General features: G+C 31.5%; 10 protein-coding genes across 10 annotated transcripts; 5 read left to right on the plus strand and 5 right to left on the minus strand.

The window, feature by feature from the left end:
* Positions 1–164: 164 nt before the first annotated feature.
* cgd5_1090 (hypothetical protein) lies at positions 165–1280 on the minus strand (the record flags this gene model as incomplete). Its single annotated transcript, XM_626060.1, has 1 exon — positions 165–1280. The coding sequence occupies one exon, from the start codon at positions 1278–1280 to the stop codon at positions 165–167; it is 1116 nt and encodes a 371-aa protein (XP_626060.1).
* A 188-nt stretch (positions 1281–1468) lies between these two features.
* Positions 1469–2959, plus strand: cgd5_1100 (hypothetical protein; the record flags this gene model as incomplete). The annotated part of the gene is made up of 1 exon (XM_626061.1): positions 1469–2959. One exon carries the CDS (start codon positions 1469–1471, stop codon positions 2957–2959), a length of 1491 nt encoding a protein of 496 aa, XP_626061.1.
* A 14-nt stretch (positions 2960–2973) lies between these two features.
* Positions 2974–3729, minus strand: cgd5_1110 (C2H2 finger domain containing protein; the record flags this gene model as incomplete). The annotated part of the gene is made up of 1 exon (XM_626062.1): positions 2974–3729. One exon carries the CDS (start codon positions 3727–3729, stop codon positions 2974–2976), a length of 756 nt encoding a protein of 251 aa, XP_626062.1.
* Positions 3730–4118: 389 nt separating this feature from the next.
* cgd5_1120 (DNMAP1 like Myb domain) lies at positions 4119–5849 on the plus strand (the record flags this gene model as incomplete). Its single annotated transcript, XM_626063.1, has 1 exon — positions 4119–5849. The coding sequence occupies one exon, from the start codon at positions 4119–4121 to the stop codon at positions 5847–5849; it is 1731 nt and encodes a 576-aa protein (XP_626063.1).
* Positions 5850–5863: 14 nt separating this feature from the next.
* Positions 5864–7183, minus strand: cgd5_1130 (WD-40 repeat protein family / small nuclear ribonucleoprotein Prp4p-related; the record flags this gene model as incomplete). Its single annotated transcript, XM_001388224.1, has 1 exon — positions 5864–7183. One exon carries the CDS (start codon positions 7181–7183, stop codon positions 5864–5866), a length of 1320 nt encoding a protein of 439 aa, XP_001388261.1.
* A 244-nt stretch (positions 7184–7427) lies between these two features.
* Positions 7428–8762, plus strand: cgd5_1140 (cinnamyl-alcohol dehydrogenase-like nucleoside diphosphate sugar epimerase; the record flags this gene model as incomplete). The annotated part of the gene is made up of 1 exon (XM_626064.1): positions 7428–8762. The coding sequence occupies one exon, from the start codon at positions 7428–7430 to the stop codon at positions 8760–8762; it is 1335 nt and encodes a 444-aa protein (XP_626064.1).
* Positions 8763–8802: 40 nt separating this feature from the next.
* On the minus strand, positions 8803–9963 carry cgd5_1150 (iwsip-like protein; the record flags this gene model as incomplete). The annotated part of the gene is made up of 1 exon (XM_626065.1): positions 8803–9963. The coding sequence occupies one exon, from the start codon at positions 9961–9963 to the stop codon at positions 8803–8805; it is 1161 nt and encodes a 386-aa protein (XP_626065.1).
* A 285-nt stretch (positions 9964–10248) lies between these two features.
* On the plus strand, positions 10249–11538 carry cgd5_1160 (POZ domain protein that is fused to a MATH domain at its N-terminus; the record flags this gene model as incomplete). Its single annotated transcript, XM_626066.1, has 1 exon — positions 10249–11538. One exon carries the CDS (start codon positions 10249–10251, stop codon positions 11536–11538), a length of 1290 nt encoding a protein of 429 aa, XP_626066.1.
* A 105-nt stretch (positions 11539–11643) lies between these two features.
* Positions 11644–13899, minus strand: cgd5_1170 (CPSF metallobeta-lactamase; the record flags this gene model as incomplete). Its single annotated transcript, XM_626067.1, has 1 exon — positions 11644–13899. A coding segment is annotated over one exon (2256 nt), but the record flags the coding sequence as incomplete, so codon positions are not given.
* A 74-nt stretch (positions 13900–13973) lies between these two features.
* On the plus strand, positions 13974–16462 carry cgd5_1180 (DNA topoisomerase III, putative; the record flags this gene model as incomplete). Its single annotated transcript, XM_001388225.1, has 2 exons — positions 13974–15458; positions 15503–16462. The coding sequence occupies 2 exons, from the start codon at positions 13974–13976 to the stop codon at positions 16460–16462; spliced, it is 2445 nt and encodes an 814-aa protein (XP_001388262.1).
* Positions 16463–16496: the final 34 nt, after the last annotated feature.

A 16496-nucleotide genomic window follows, 5' to 3' on the forward strand; every position in this document is an offset into this window, starting at 1 on the left:
TGCGACTATTTTTAAGAACGAGTGTAAATGAAACTTTTTTGAGCAGACTAAGATATTTGTATATCTTGGATAAATCATTAAAGTGATACTAAATGCTGGTAATAACCGGGGCTAATCAAGCAAGATTATGTCTTGCGTTATCGTTAATCCTGACCTGTCACTGGCTATAATTCTTGGACTTTATTGCCGATTAATCTTTTGTATCCAAGTGGTCCTTTCAACCTAACCCTTTCTCGTATGTCTTTTCCAAATATTCCTTCATTTTGACAGTTTATATCATATTGGGGATATTTGGCATTTGTTTCTTTCGCGTTCCCACTTCTAATACGGTTTCTTCCGTCACTGTATTTGTTCCATTCTGTATTTCCCACGGAATCTTCTGGAAATATATTTGCTGCCTTTTTTATCTGAATTGGGATGGATCTACTCTTCTTTTGTGCTGAAAACGCTACCCTTGACTTGTAATTAGTGGGATTACTACTGGGGATTGTAGGAATAATTGGAATTTCTGAGTTAGTGAGATTTATTGAAAATGCCTTTTTGCTTCCTATATAATCTTCTCTTTTTATACCTGTAATAATTGGTTTCATAAAAATTAAATTATTTGTTATAGTCTTCTGAGCTAATATTTTTGAACTTTTTGAAAGCAATAACTTGCCAGGATTCCATACACAATAATTATTTCGACAATCATTTTTTATATCGTTTATTTTGATTATGTCTTTAAGGAATCCATTACTGCATAATTTAGGCAAATATAATTGATTAATACCTAATCTTGAATTGAAAGGAACAAATTTTCTTTCTTGTGTTATTGGGAATGCCAAATGATTTCTTGATATACTGTTTCTCTTTGGAATAATTACTTTATGCATAGGCATTATATCAAATCTCCAATTTAATAAATGATTTTCTGCTATTTCACTTCTTTCGTTAAAAATTTTTGATTGTAAACTAGAACTCGATTCATTATTGTATTCTTTATAAAACATAATTTTTTTTAATTGGTTGGATATCCATTTTTTTTTGTGTATATTTTTTTCCTTAATATAAACATATTTTAATAGTTTAATGATAAAGTATATATCGTTATTTTTGTTTTCGCAATAGACATTTAATACAGATTTTGAATTTCTCAAATCATTTATGTTTACAATATTTAAAAATGACTTTTTATAAATTTTAAGAAATGGAAATATTAGATTTGAAATGTTTCCTTTCTTGTGATCAATTTCATTCGATTTACAACTTGAAAAAGAAGATAAAAATAAAATAGCCATTTTAATATATAAATATATATTGTAATAAATCGTGTGGAAACATTTTTTTTTAAATATATTTGTAAAATTTATTTTTAGTTTTTACATTTTTTTTAAATATATTTGGTGTGTAATTATGGGTGATAATAGATTAAGAAAAAAAATAGTATAATGCTTCATATTTGAATAAATGACTATTTCTAAGAGTAATGAAAAATCATTATGAGAATAGTGGTTTATTTCAATCATGTTTAGAAAAAGTAGAAGATTATTTTACTCTTGACTTGATTAAGCTGTCTTCAAATGGCTGCTATAATGATTTAGAATGTTTAGGTGGTCAGTTAAAATTTTCATGTTTAACACTACCACCTAAAGGCTTGAATGCATCAAGTGAAGATATTATTGTAGGCATTCCTGTTGGAACATTCAATTCGAGTCAGCTAAGAAAGTTAGCAAAAATCGTGGAAAATCTTGTTATATTAGAGGAATTGAAGTTTTTCAGATTTTTCGATTTTTTTATTTCATTTTCAAATAAAGATCCAACAAAAAAAGAATATTTTTTGTTAGATCTTACCAAAAGTGATGGACTAAAATCTGATTTCAAAGAATCAAACGTTTTGATCGAGACAATATATAAAAAAAATTTGGATAATTTAGAGTTAAGTGAGACACTAAAACCACTAATTCATGGTACTCTAAAGAAAAAAATAAATGTTATGCAAAGTTTATTAGACCATTTTACTAAAAATACAAATTTATTAATTGACCAAGTCATGGATAAATTTGATGAAAAATCAATAAACTTGAACAGGAAACTCGAGACGGCACAAAACAAAATATTGTTACAGGAGGCAAAAGTAAATCGTCTTAATGATGTAGCTTGGAAAATTATTAAGCAATTTGGTGAATTAAAAGAACTGGATTTTTCAGAAAGTGAAACAATTTTTTGTGTGGATATAAGTAAGGAACAACTAGAAGAAAAAACTTATAGAGAAGTACTGACGTTACAAGAAGCACTTCAAATAAGAAGATCACATGGGGGAGAAGGATTGCCAGAAGATTTTGAATCACCTGACAAATTATTGCAGTTTGGAAGAGTTGAAGGTGGAGCTCCGAATAACTTTGAAGATGAAATTAGCCCACAGGAAAAGGAAGTAATTTCGAAAAATCTCCAAGAGGGTATTTGGGATCCAATGAAAAACAATACAAACTTAAATCATATGCACTTCCGTAAAATTGACTGGATGCAAACCGACACCATACACCCTGCATTTATACAATTATTGAAATTAAAAACAAACAGTGAATCAAAAGATGAAATAAAAAATAAAATAGAAACGTGTTCAAGAAATAAAATTTATGATCCAATTTCTGATTATAAAATTAAGAAATTAAATATGATAGATAACATGACTGAAAATAATAAACATTCAACTGTATTTAGTTATCTAGGTAGGCCAATTCCAAATTTACGTCATCAAGAAATGCCATGCATTCCAAGACAAAAAATTATTGAAAGCATACAACATTCCATGAATACAGAAGTTTCAATGAATAAGAAATGGAAGAGCTATGGAAGACCAATAGTAAAAAGAGATATGAAACTTAAAAATCCTGAAGGGTTGAGGATTGAACCACTGAATACCAAAGTTAGTGACTTTGAAATTTCTAGTAAAGATGTTTATAATATACTGCTTTAGATGAATTTGGAAATTTAGTATGTTGATGAGCTAATATTAATTATAGAAAGTGGGTTAGGACTTGACCTTGATTGCGCTTGCTTTAGAAGATGTTGCACTTCAGGTGCATCGGGGTGCACTTTCATAGTATGCTGTGTAAGTCCACTTTGATTTCTGCATTTTCTTTGGCAGTATCTACATATGAAATGTTCATTGTTCTGTGTCTGAATATAATTAGGACTTGAGGAGGAGTTTCCTATTGATATTCCTATACCGTTTTGAGGATCAAATTCTGGTGATATTGATGCGATAGGTTCATAACACAACTTTGATAATTGAGGATTTGAAATGATATTTGGGTTTTCACACGATTGTAAATTTTGTTGGTCAGAAATTTTTTGGTCGTTTATCCTAAAGTCTACATTGTTAGCTTCAAAATAAATTGGTTGAGAAGTGTTTGATGATAAGATAGGCGAATTTAAAGCTATGTTTGGTGCTCTATTGGAAATTGTTTGTTGGGGAGTTGCCCTTTTATTTTCTGATGAATAATCACAGGAAAATACTGGTCTTAGAAGATCATTAACGGTTAGGTGATTTGGAGCCTTTGGCTGGTTACTTAAGTGCGCAAGCAAGAACAAATTTTTTTGTAGCCTTGAAAGTAATACTCTCAAAAATTCTTCATGTCTATCATTTTTTTTAAATGAGTTGATTCCGTAAATTAACTGTTTATTTTCCTGAATTATATTTTCTACCTGTTCATGCGAAAAAAATGACTTATTTGAATACGGCATGATGCTAAATAGTGAACTTAAAATTTTTTTTGTAATAAATTCGTGCTTTATTATAAGACTGAATAAAACCTTCCCAAATAGCGAAAGCTTTATTATATACTTAAAAAGTATTTCAAAATGAATTAGATTGATCACCCAGATACAATATCTATGCAAGTATTATTAAAGGCTTTAATAATTAGTACACTAAGAATACACAAAATTAAGCTTTTTTGCTTTAATTACCTTTGATAAATTTCTGAAATAAACTTAATGAGCTTTTTGAATAGCATTAAATACTTATTCTGTTATAGACTTCTGTTATGAATATTAAAAAACATTATTTGCCCTGCTATTTCTAAAGCGCTTAAAGAAATTAGCATTAGATTTGCGAAACAAAGTTAAACAATATGGGGCCCATCATTCGTGATATTTTGGGCGTCACTCCCAATATAAAAATAGTTTCCCAGATGAACGAGAAGCTGAAGAATGATGATTCACCTGGTAATTATGGAAAGAAAACACTTAAAAGTCCAAATTTGGAGATGGTTAGCATTCCTATTAATACTTCAATTGGAATTTCATCAAAACAAAAACCTATATCTAATTGGGAATGGGTTAAATTTAGGAATAGCGCACGCAATGATTCTCTTAAATTATATCACTGGTCAAAAGTACAAAGTTCAAACAAGCAAGAGGTTTGCATTAGCGGAAATAAAGAATTGAATTTAAAAGATAAATTAAAGAAAGAAAATAACTCTGTTCTTACTCCCACAGATGATACTTTGCAAAAAGATAGCCATACGAGTAATTATTATTTTTCGAAGTTCAATAAGCATCCAACCATTTATAGCATTCAATCAGACCAATACAACAAATTTATCAAGGATATAGATCCTGATTGGACAGAAGATGATACTTATTTACTATTTGACTTGTGTAAGGAATTCGATTTAAGATTTATCGTTATTCACGACAGATATATTCCGCCATCTGGGAAACAACGTACACTGGAACAACTTAAACAAAGATATTACTCTGTTTCAAAAAAGTTGGTTGAACTCAGCTTCGACTCTAGAAGGAGAGCTCTTGGAAATTCTCCTGACCCATCAATTCTTGCTTCTCTCAAGGAGGAACGTAATCGGCATCCATATATTAGGTATTCATATAATTTTGAGCAAGATAGAAATAGAAGAGTTGCTTTGATTGAAAGTTTTAGTGATCGAAATACAAGGAAAAATGCCAAGAAAATTATTTCTGATATTCATCCAAAGCCTAATCAACACAATAACAAGAAAGGGAGTATGTATATACAAAAATGCGTAGGGGATTTGGTTGAAATTGAAAATGAAATTGAGCAAGAGTTTAAGTTCATCTCAAAGCTAAAATTACATGATTCATTCGGCCCAAAGAAAAGCGGCGTTACGACCGTAGGAGCATTATGCTTTCAATATATTTCCAATCTTCCTAGGAAATTCTCTTCAGATGTAGAGAATTTTTTAAAACATTTCAAACTTGATATTTTCCCATTGCCATTTTTAAATATTGAAGTTGCAGAACAATACTGTGCAATGAGGTGCGATTTATTAATTTTACTTTCAACCAGAAAAAAACTACAACGTCTAAATTCGTTCAAACATGCTTGGCAAGAAAAATTGAGGAATGCAATTATTCAAAATGATGAGTTTGGGCATGCAAATCAAGTTGAGCACGATGAAAAAAATAGAAGCTCTTTAGTCAATTCTTCAGGAAGACAATATCATGCTTCCGTTCCATCACCTGCTCTCAACACTTCAAGAAGTTTTTCCTCGAAAACTAGAGGCAAATCCATTAGAATGCAAGAGCAAACATCAGGCCAAATTGTTATTTCCGATGTAAATAATATTTCAATCGCAACACAATTTAATCAAAATAATGAAGCAGTGAAGAGGGATACTGATTTAATTGAAAAGCCCAGGAAAAGGTCTAAATCAAATGTTTCAAGGTTTTTAACTCAACAAAATGGGTTTTCTAATCAACATGGAACTCATTTGAGCTCCATACAAATATTAAATGGGCAAGCTGTTGCTACACCCACAAATTCTACACAGAACGAGCAGTTTTTGCTACATAACGACTCAATAATTAGAAGTGATATTTGATATTCGAATATATATTACGAATTTTCACTTTCTGAAGACCATACTCTAATGGTGCGGTCTAACCCAACTGTGATAATTCTTTGTCCATTTGAAGAAATATCCATACCTGTAATTTTATGTGAATTAGTATCTACACGCTTTATGCATGAATAAGTTATACGGCTAAAGTCTGAATTAAAGTCAATTGTAGACTCATTCTTAAGCTTTGAAGTCGACCAAATTTTGATGCTTTCGTCTAAAGACGCAGAGGCAATGTATCTCCCTTTTTTTGGTTCGTACTGAACTTTTGAAATCTGTTTCGAATGCCCCAAAAGGCTAGATAACAAAGGTTTGTCAAATCTTCTTAAATCCCAAATCTTAATATAATTATCTTGAGAGGATGTAATAAATGTAGCGTCACAGTTGGGAGAAAACTGAGAGGTAATGATTTTTTTTGAGTGAGCCAGCTGGGATAATATTGACCTTCCCGTTCGGATATCCCAAATCCTGAATGCCCCTCCAGAATCTCCACTAACAACGAGAGCTCCATCTGGATGCACATCTAACCCGAAGATTGGTCTAGAATGACCTTCCTGAACTTGAACTTGATTTAAAGTTTCAATGTCCCAGATTCTCCATGTTTCGTCACTGCTAGCAGAAAATAAATGTTTTGAAAATGGATGTATAACGATTTTATTTACCTGATCTTCATGTCCGATGTATTTATTTTCCACTTGACTGTTATTCCATAAAAATATGTTTGCATTTAAATCGCAGGAAAATAGTTTTGAATTTCCCTCGTCTGTAACAATCCAGTTTACATCTGTAATGCTATGCTTATGAGACTTTAGGAAAAAGTCCTGAATTAATTTTTTTGAATCCCAAACTTTTAAGTCACCACTCAAGCCATATGTGGCAATTTTGTCTTCAAGCGGAGAAATGCTGCATCCCAATATATATCTAGTATCACACATTTCACAAATGTTTTGTCTGATATTCAGCGTGAAACGGGTCAAAAAATCATCCTTTTCTTTTGTTAAGATTTTTTCAGAAAATTCTCTAGTATATTTTAATCTGTAATATGATTTCTTAATCGATAGTGCGAGGATTTTCTTCCTAAAAGACATCAATTCATCTGTTCCTTCTGAAAAAAATGTCTCTTTTGCCAAGGGCTTGACAGAATCCTTAATTACTTCAGTCGAGTTTTTTTGCCTTTCAATTAAATTAGATAGCCTTTCTCTTCTTCTATACTGATCTTCTCCAAAGTAGCATATCGGTTCTCCAAGTTCGCGAAGTTGAAGTTTTACAATTTCATCATTTGTAGAAACAGCCGAGTTGATAAATATGTAATTCATACTTGGTATGAAGACAACAAATTATAACATACAAAGATTGATAATATTAAATAATCAAATCTTATACAAAGTAGCTCAAATATTAATCATCTCCTTAAAATTCACTGAATGATATCGATCTATTACAAGAATTTGGCTTTATTTGTTTTACTCCCCTTAAGTGAGGAAAATGATTACCGCAATAATTTAGAACAGCATTTTTTTCTTTTTTACGAGAAATTAAGAAATATTAACAGTTGGATTTATGACCGAAAATCAAGGATATAAGCAAGACATTTTGAGTAGTAGTACTCCAAATATGTCTAAAGAAAATAAAAATGAAAAGATAAACACTACTTTTGACGCAGATCAAGATAATAGCACAAAGCCAATTATTGAAAAAATTCCATTACACACAGAAGCTGAATACAATTGCTGTGAAGATGTTAAAGTTAAAAATAATGCTGACTACCCAATTAGAGAGCATAATGGCGTAAATAACTCTCATAATGTTTCAGAGTATGCAGTTCAAGGAGAAGTTTATTCTTGCATGGAACCATTAGTTTACGATAAAAACAACAACAACACTATTGTTCTTGTTACTGGAGCAACGGGATTTATTGCATCACATATTGTGGAGCGATTGTTGCTTAGAGGATATAAAGTTCGTGCAACAACAAGATCGAAAAATAGCCAAAATTCGGACTCTTTATTAAATTTCCATTTTGCTGATGAGAATTTAATGCTTTATGAAGCAGATTTATTAAATAGTGAATGCTGGAAAGAGTTGGTTAAGGGATGTAGAATTGTGATTCATTGCGCGTCTCCATATAAAATGGATTGTAAGGATCCATATGAAATTATAGATCCTGCAATTATTGGAACAAAAAATGTTATTCATGCATGCTGTATGTGCGATGATGTAAAGACTGTTGTTTTAACTTCATCAATTGCCGCGGTTGTAGGGGCTTATAAAGATGGAAAAGTATATTCCGAGATTGATTGGAATGAAGATTGTAATCCTTTGATACACCCATATTTGTACAGTAAGGTTGAAGCAGAGAAAATAGCTTATAAGGTAGTGGATGAATGCCGTAAGTCACTAAATCTAATAGTTGTGAACCCGGGCATGGTAATTGGTCCTTCTTATAGAAGTGATGTAAATCAATCGGTTCAATGGATTTATAATATGATTACTGGTAGAATGCCACTGACTGTAGACTTACAGACAGGCTGGGTTGATGTAAGAGATGTCGCAGAAATACATATTAGACTTTTCGAGTCTGGCAAATTTTCCGGGAGATTTATTTGTATCGAAGGAATGTATACATTTCTCGATATTTCTAGAATGATAAAACACATCTCACCTCAGCTAAACCCACCTAATCATTCCCTTCCTAATTTCATAGCCAAAATTATTCTTCCTCTATTCGCTTCAAAAAATGAGAAAGATTTTTTGAAAACATCATTAGGAAAAAGAATATTACTTAGCAATGGTAGGTTATTATCGCATCTACCTAATTACAAATTTTTGTCGACATTCGAATCGGTAAAAGATACATGTAATGATTTAACAAACAAGTTCGATATCAAAAAATAAAATTGAAATGATCTAGATATATTATTAGCTATTTCTACAACTAGAGTCCTTTGCCTTCAAGGCTAATTTTCATTGCATGCTTAGATCTGTTCCTAGTGCGACTACTTCTGTTAATGCTAATATTTCCAATCGACTTATCTGTAAATGTGCTTGCATTGTGCTCTATACTTGAGTTATCGTTTTGCGGGATTACCTTGAAGTTATAGCCAGTATTAATTGGGATTCTCGCCGTTCTGGGTTCAATATGGAATGAACTTTTTTTAGAAGTTGACTCATTATTGTTAGATTTAATTTGTGATTTCAGGCTTTCAGGTGTAATTGGAACTTTATCAATTGTTTCCAAGGATGAGGGCCTATCTTTAGAAATAAGTCTCACCCAGCGTTGTATTAGCGTTCTTATAATTTGTCTATTCTCAATGGTCTCAGCAGAATTTTTCCAAAGTTTACACAAAGTTTTTCCTAATTCTGTAGAGGTTATATCTTCTTCTCCCAAAGGAATGTTGCTTATTAGTTTTAAAATTTTATTTCGTATTGATAGGTTTGGAAGAGTGCCGTCTTTAAAAGGCGAAAGCCATTGACTTAGAACATCGAGCACCCCCTCAGAAATAAAGTAATTCGATAGGTTATTCATCGATACTCTTTTACAAACTTCATCAATCATTTTCAGTTTTGAAATTGCAACTTTTCCATCAGAATAAGCAATTTCATCCTTATTAGCTGCATCTTTCATTAGTTGAATAAATTCCCTAATTTCAGTACGGACTTCCGTTTCAGAAAATTTCCTTCCAAGAGAATTTTTGTGAACATTCAAACTTGTGTCTTCAATAAAGTCATTGCTAATTTTCTCGTCGCATTCATCGTCTGATGATTTAATTCCTCCCTCGACTCGAATAATATCATCCTCATCAAAATCAGAAGACCCGTCTTCAACTATAAAGTCATCAACACGCAAATCATCGTTATTAGGAAGAACAAATTTGTTATTTTTTTCATCATTTACATGAATTTGAGTGAAATGTTTTTTAATCTTTCTTTTTTTCCTTTTAACTTCATGTAAGTTTTTGGTTTCTTGTTCTTTTTCCGGAAAAGTGTTGGAATTAAATTGCTCTGAAGTTACTAATTCAAGATCTATAATTGATTCACCAATTCTGTTCGTTCTATTGTTAGATATTCCGGAGTCGAATTCGTTAGTTTCAACCATAGGAAAAAAACAATTTTTAATGGCATTCGCCCGCTATGAATTTTAAGGAATAATTATTTATTAACAATTAAAAAAAAAGTCATTTTGGGGAAAGGAAAGGGCAGTTAATTAAGAATTATATCTTTTAGTTAACTCAGGAATCTGCTTCTAAAGGCTAAATTCAAGTTTTAGTCATTTTTGACTACCAGAGAACTAGGGTAACTCCAATTAATATTCTTGATCATCTGGTTAATTAATATGCGAATCTATTTCAAAACAACTATAAATTGAAATAAAGTTTTTATCATGCCTGTTATTAATTGCAGTTCAACACGTTTGAGAACTGACTTAATAGATTATATTTGGACGATTGAAGATTTTCCTTTACTAAGAACGCTCGCAATGCAGCGTGCATTGCCTAATCACGACAGAATAATAAGTAAAAAATTTGGTGATCAGCATAATGGAACTTGGTTTCTAACCATATTTCCTGCAGGAGTAAACTGCGATGGTGATATGCTATCAATTTATTTATTTTCATACTCTGAACAAATCAGGATTGCACAATTTGAAATTTCTTTATTAGATGATAAGTTAAATATCATTGAGGGTACAACAGTCTCGCTTTCTCAACCTCGAATTTTCAATGTTCATGATTCAAGTTGGGGATGGGAGGATTATATGCGAATTGATATAATCGACGATACTAGTTTAAATGACATGAGTATTAAAAATTCTCCAAGTCAAGCAATTCCCTCCCCATTTGGGAATGACCTGGGAAGAACGCTATCACCAGATGAATTAATTTATTTTTCGGATGAAGGCTTAGACACATATAGCGTTCAAAACCATTTATTAGATGGAAGCAGTGAAATAAAATCTTCTGAAGATAACATTTTGAATTGGGAGAGAACTGTACTTAAATATTTTATTTTTGGTGGTGCAATCCGTGTAAAAATAAATATCAAGTCATTTAAAGATTTTATTCATTCAGATGGGAGCGTAATGGTTCCTAATTTTTTATCAAACAGAATTGCTACTCAAGATTATTTATGGCTTGCAAACGACATTTCCAAACTTTCTAAAGAGTGCTCAGATAAATTATGCGAAAAAGTTACACTAAATTGCGGTACCGAGCTCTTTCATGTCCCCAAGTTTGCACTTGCTGCTAGATCGAAGTACTTCCAGAATTTTTTTTTATCAAACTTCTCAGATTCAAATGCTAAGTATTTTTCAATTCCAGTTGGCGATGCATCACCATATATTCTAAGAAATGCATTAGATTATATTTTAACTGGAGATTGCAGATTATTAAGTGATGAAAACATTAAAAACTGGAAGGAGATAATAGATTTATTCAGATTTTCAGACAAGTATGGAATTAAATCGTTGTACAATGCATGCGTGCCCGCAATTATTGCAAATATCAATTCAGAATCCGTATGGGCTACTATGATAATTGCAAAACAATGTAATTCAGATAAAATTCTTAAATCAGTGGAACATTTTTTTAAGACAAGTGGGGATTTTTCTTTAATTGTAAATGCTCTAGTTGGCCACATATTAGAATATAAAAACTCTATAGTTAAAGGCTAAAACGGCAAATCTGTGAAAAAAAAATCGGTTCTGTATTTTTTTTTTTTGTATTTATATAAAGTTATAATTTTAGTCTTAATTAAATTATGAATAGAAGATATATTCCTATTTATTTTCTAAAGTGTTAACAAAATCTGTAATCTCAACGTTCTTATTATCAATAAAAGACCAAGAAATTACTATTTTATTTACAACACTTTTTTTGATGTCAATGTTGGGTTGGTCAATAATTGCATCAGAAAGGTATTTATTAATGACATCTAGCTGATAGCTCTCAGCAGTAATTTTAACAATTAAACTTTTATAAGTAATAATAGTCAAATTGTCATAAAAATATGACTTGATTAATCGATTAATTTCTTCGTTGAAGTGCGGTTTTCTTAAACTACAATTTTTTTTCCTGATGATATATTTGCGAAATACATTACTTAACAAATTTCCAATTGCAATTAATATCTTGAAAATTTCGATATCATATATATTTGAATAAAATGTCAAATTAAATTTATTGATGTTGTGAAATGTTTGTTTAATTTGGAATCTTTTAAATTGATATATTGTGATATTCGTTTCTGAAGTATCTTTATTTTTCTTTGAATGTTTTTTCATTTTCAATAGTTTCTTTTGGAAAATCTTTGACTTTCCTCTCAAATATGTATATAATTCATTTTTTGTCAAGATAAATGAATGTTTATGATCAGTGTATTTTGAAGTAAAAATGTAAATTGGAAATAGCTTTGGTATTCCATAATATTCAATTAACAACGAACGTAAATGACAAATTGAATGGGCACTATTTTCTAATAAACCAATAGTCGGATTATTAAGCTGTCTAATCCGAAACTTTTCAATAATATTTCTTGCTTTTAATTTATTCACTAATGAATTTTGTATTGAATTTATAGCGTTTATCAATGAATACTTTATTGAAAGGTAGCAAACATATTTGCAGTTCTCTTTAGTGGGCAAAGTGGTAATTGAACCATTATGTGGGCAGAATGTAGGAATTTTAAATTCAGAATTTATGAACGATGCCAAGTTTAGCATACCATGTCTTTCTCCGTGAACGAATGCTATAGATTGTGGCTCTGAGTGAGAAATAAGGGATTGTATTCCGATAGAATCTGCGTGTGATGAAAAGCTGAGATACTTTACATTGCACCTTACTTCAATACATGTGGTAGGATCTTTTTGGTCGATGTAAACTCTTTTTGCACCATTAATTATCTTTGAGCCAATAGTGCCAGATACGCAAAAGCCGGGAATAATAGTAAGATTGTTGGAGTCCGGTGCCCACATTTTAAAGGCTTGAAGAGAAAGCCCAGTATGAAGCATCCCAGGTGTTGCAAAAAGTACTGCAGGGCCTGAAAGCGTCAGAATAGATTTGTCATATGGCAGTACATGCGGAAAAGTAAAAATATTATCAGCGAGCGGCGTGTTAGTCCAGTTAGTAAATAATTGGTAATATGAATTGGCCTTTTCCGTCATTGAGCCTCCGAAAAAAATTGGGAATCTTATTTGCATTCTACGCCAGTAAATTTCCAATAGTATACATAGTTCTTGCGCTCGACCAATTGCAAATACGGGTATCAATACTTTACCACCTCTCTTTAAGCAAGAGTATACCATTTCACAAAAGGTTCTCTCAGTTGAACGCCTTGAAGGCCGAATGTATGTTGCATATGTGCTTTCTGAAATTAATAAGCTTGGTAGTAGCTTAGGTATTAATGCTGGTCCTAGATGCCTATCTCTAACCATATTGAAATCACCAGTATAAACAATTGATTCGTCACTAACCTGTACGTGAAACATCGAAGCCCCCAAAACGTGACCTGCATAATATGGAGTAATTTTTATCCCTGAAATAACTATGGTTTGATGAAGCTGAATAGCCTTTACCTTTTCCATGCAGCTCCATACATCAGAAACAGTGAAAAAACCATATTCATTATTATAAACTGTTTCATTTGGGGGAGCCACATCAACGTTTGTTTTTTGCAATAATAATTTTTGTTCCATAATTTTGCAGCAGTCAGAAAGTAAAACAGATGAAACAGATTTTGTAGGATAAGTCATTACTATTGGGCCTTTATAACCTATTTTCTCTGTAAAAAAAGGTAGTGCACCGCAGTGATCTAAATGATAGTGAGATATTATGACCAAATCGATATATTCATTTATAATTAAAGGGTCTAGAGTGGCACTAATTAATCTAAAATCAGGATACTTTCTTTCATCTTTAAAACCCATATGCATTCCACAATCAAACATGACTGTTTTTGATCCAATCTTTGCTATTATACATGATCTTCCTACATCTTGACCTGCGCCTAGTGGTATAATTGAAATTGTCATAATTTTTTAATATTAGCTTTTATTCAAACAAAAAATGAGTGATCGCGGGTATAATAATTTCCAATTGAAATAAAAAATTAATGCAGAAAAAGGATAATACTAATTTGTTCAGCTACAAAAAAATTAGGAGGAAGACTTTTAAAAAAGACAACAGTGGCTGTAATTACAAGCCCACAAACTTTTTACCAAATAGCTGTATTAGAGGTGATAGGAAAACAATTCTATGCGTTGCAGAAAAAAATTCTGTTGCAAAAGAAATTGCTAATATTCTCTGCCCAGAATTTCAATCACCAAATAAATTGAAGAGCAAAAGTAAGACAAATGTTGCGTTATACTTCCCTTATGAATTTTGTGGGGATGAGTGTAACATGATAGTTACATCAGTAAGAGGCCATTTGAAGCAACTAGGATTTGCATCAAAATATTCAGACTGGGGTTCGGTAAACCCTGTTGTGCTGTTGGATCTATCTACGCCAGTTATTAGTTCAATTTTACCTGACTGTATGGGAATTGCAGATAACTTAACATATTTTTCAAAAATATCATCTTATTTGATTCTATGGTTAGATTGCGATAGGGAGGGCGAGAATATTGCATTCGAAGTACTAAGTATTTGTTTAAACTCGAACAAAAACCTGATTACTTTTAGGGCTCATTTTTCAGCGATTACTAAATTTGAGATTAACAATGCAATGAAAAAACTATCATTTCCCAATCGTGCATTAAGCGATGCTGTCGAGGCTAGAAAAGAAATAGACTTAAGAGTAGGGTCTTCCTTTACGAGGTTTTTAACTCTGAGGTATAGTAGGCTATTCCCGATTCCAGAACGCACACTTAGCTATGGAACATGCCAATTCCCTACTCTTGGATTCGTTGTAAGCAGATATAAAAAGATTATTAATTTTAGAGAGGAAGATGAGTGGACGATCACATTGGAAGTTAAGATGAAGATTTATGAAGGGAATAACAAAGAAATGTCGAACGTAATTTTTGAATGGGAAAGAGGTAAACTTTTTGATAACTTATTTACATTTATTATATATGAAACTTGCATAGAAAATTCAAATGCAAGAATTAAAGAAATAGTTAATAACAAGATCTTGAAAAGAAAACCCTTACCACTTAATACAGTTGAAATGACAAAAATTGCATCTGATAAGTTAAAATTTTCTCCTATTAAGTGCATTAATATTGCAGAAAATCTTTATAGAAAAGGTTACATTTCATATCCAAGAACAGAAACAAATAGTTTTTCGGACAGCATTGATATCTCAAAATATATAAAAGAGCAAGAAAAAAGTAGCATATTCGGATCATTTGCAAACGAGTTGTTGTATTTAAACAGTTTTTCAGTACCGAGAAAAGGCTGTAAAGATGATGGTTCTCACCCGCCAATCCATCCTGTAAAATGTTTGAATAAGGAACAAGCTTCTTCAAATGAAGAATGGTTGTTATACGAGCTTATTACACGTCACTTTTTGTCCTCATGCTCAGAAGATGCTGTAATTATGGAAACAATCGTTAAAGTTGATATTTCAGGCGAGACTTTCAAGACTAAAGGAACCGTAAGTTAATTAATTCAATCATCACACTAATTAATTTCTATTAGGTTATAATAGAAGAGAATTGGCTAAAGATATACTATCCATTTGAAAGAATAAAAACAAAGATATTACCAGCATTTAATCTTGGTAATTTAGCCTTTCCATACAAACTATTCCTACGTAAAAGCAAAACAATCCCTCCGACATTACTGAGCGAGGCAGAACTAATTGATTTAATGGATAAGAACGGGATCGGGACTGATGCTACGATGCACGAGCACATTGAGAAGATACAAGTCAGACAATATGTTAAGAAAAATTCAAAATCATTACTTTCTCCAACGGCATTAGGAGTTGCTTTATATAATGGATTTGAACTAATTTCTAGAAAAATGGAATCAAAGATAGATAAAGCTAAACTTATTGGTGAAACGAAGTCGCTTTATTTAAATAATATACCGGCTTGCAACCTAATGCATTTTAGAATTAGACAAATAATTGAAAGAAGTATCGAGAAAATAACTTCCGGTGAATATTCTAGAAGTTATGTTGTTGAGCAGATAGCTGCGTTCATGAAAAATATATACGAAAAAATGCTCGAATTTATTAGCTATTTGGATTCAGCACTACATGCTTATTTCCCTAAATGGGATGCAAGCATCGTGATGACTAATGGAAAGATGGTTAAACAAAATATATCTGAATGCGGGTTTTGCGGGTCTAGCATAAATGTATACGAAGTTGAAAAGAGCTTGAATGGGCTTCCGCCTATTACTGAAGCAGAAGGCGATACTATCATTCGCATTTCTAAAGATGCAAAATTAGCAATTTGTAAAAATCAATCGAAAATAGAGTGTAATAGGCCTTTATTTATTCCAGATTTTAAATCAATTAATATTACAAATGAATACTGTCAATTTTGTAGATTCAAAAAGATTAAAATTGAAATACAGAACTCAAAAAAAGTTAGCTTATGCCTATATTGCTTCAGTAATCTAGAAAAGGGCATATATGCTAAATGCTGAATTTGATAAAAGTTTTATTGCACATCTTCGAATT

Source organism: Cryptosporidium parvum, chromosome 5 (assembly GCF_000165345.1).
Source record: "Cryptosporidium parvum Iowa II chromosome 5, whole genome shotgun sequence".
Lineage (NCBI taxonomy): Eukaryota > Apicomplexa > Conoidasida > Eucoccidiorida > Cryptosporidiidae > Cryptosporidium > Cryptosporidium parvum.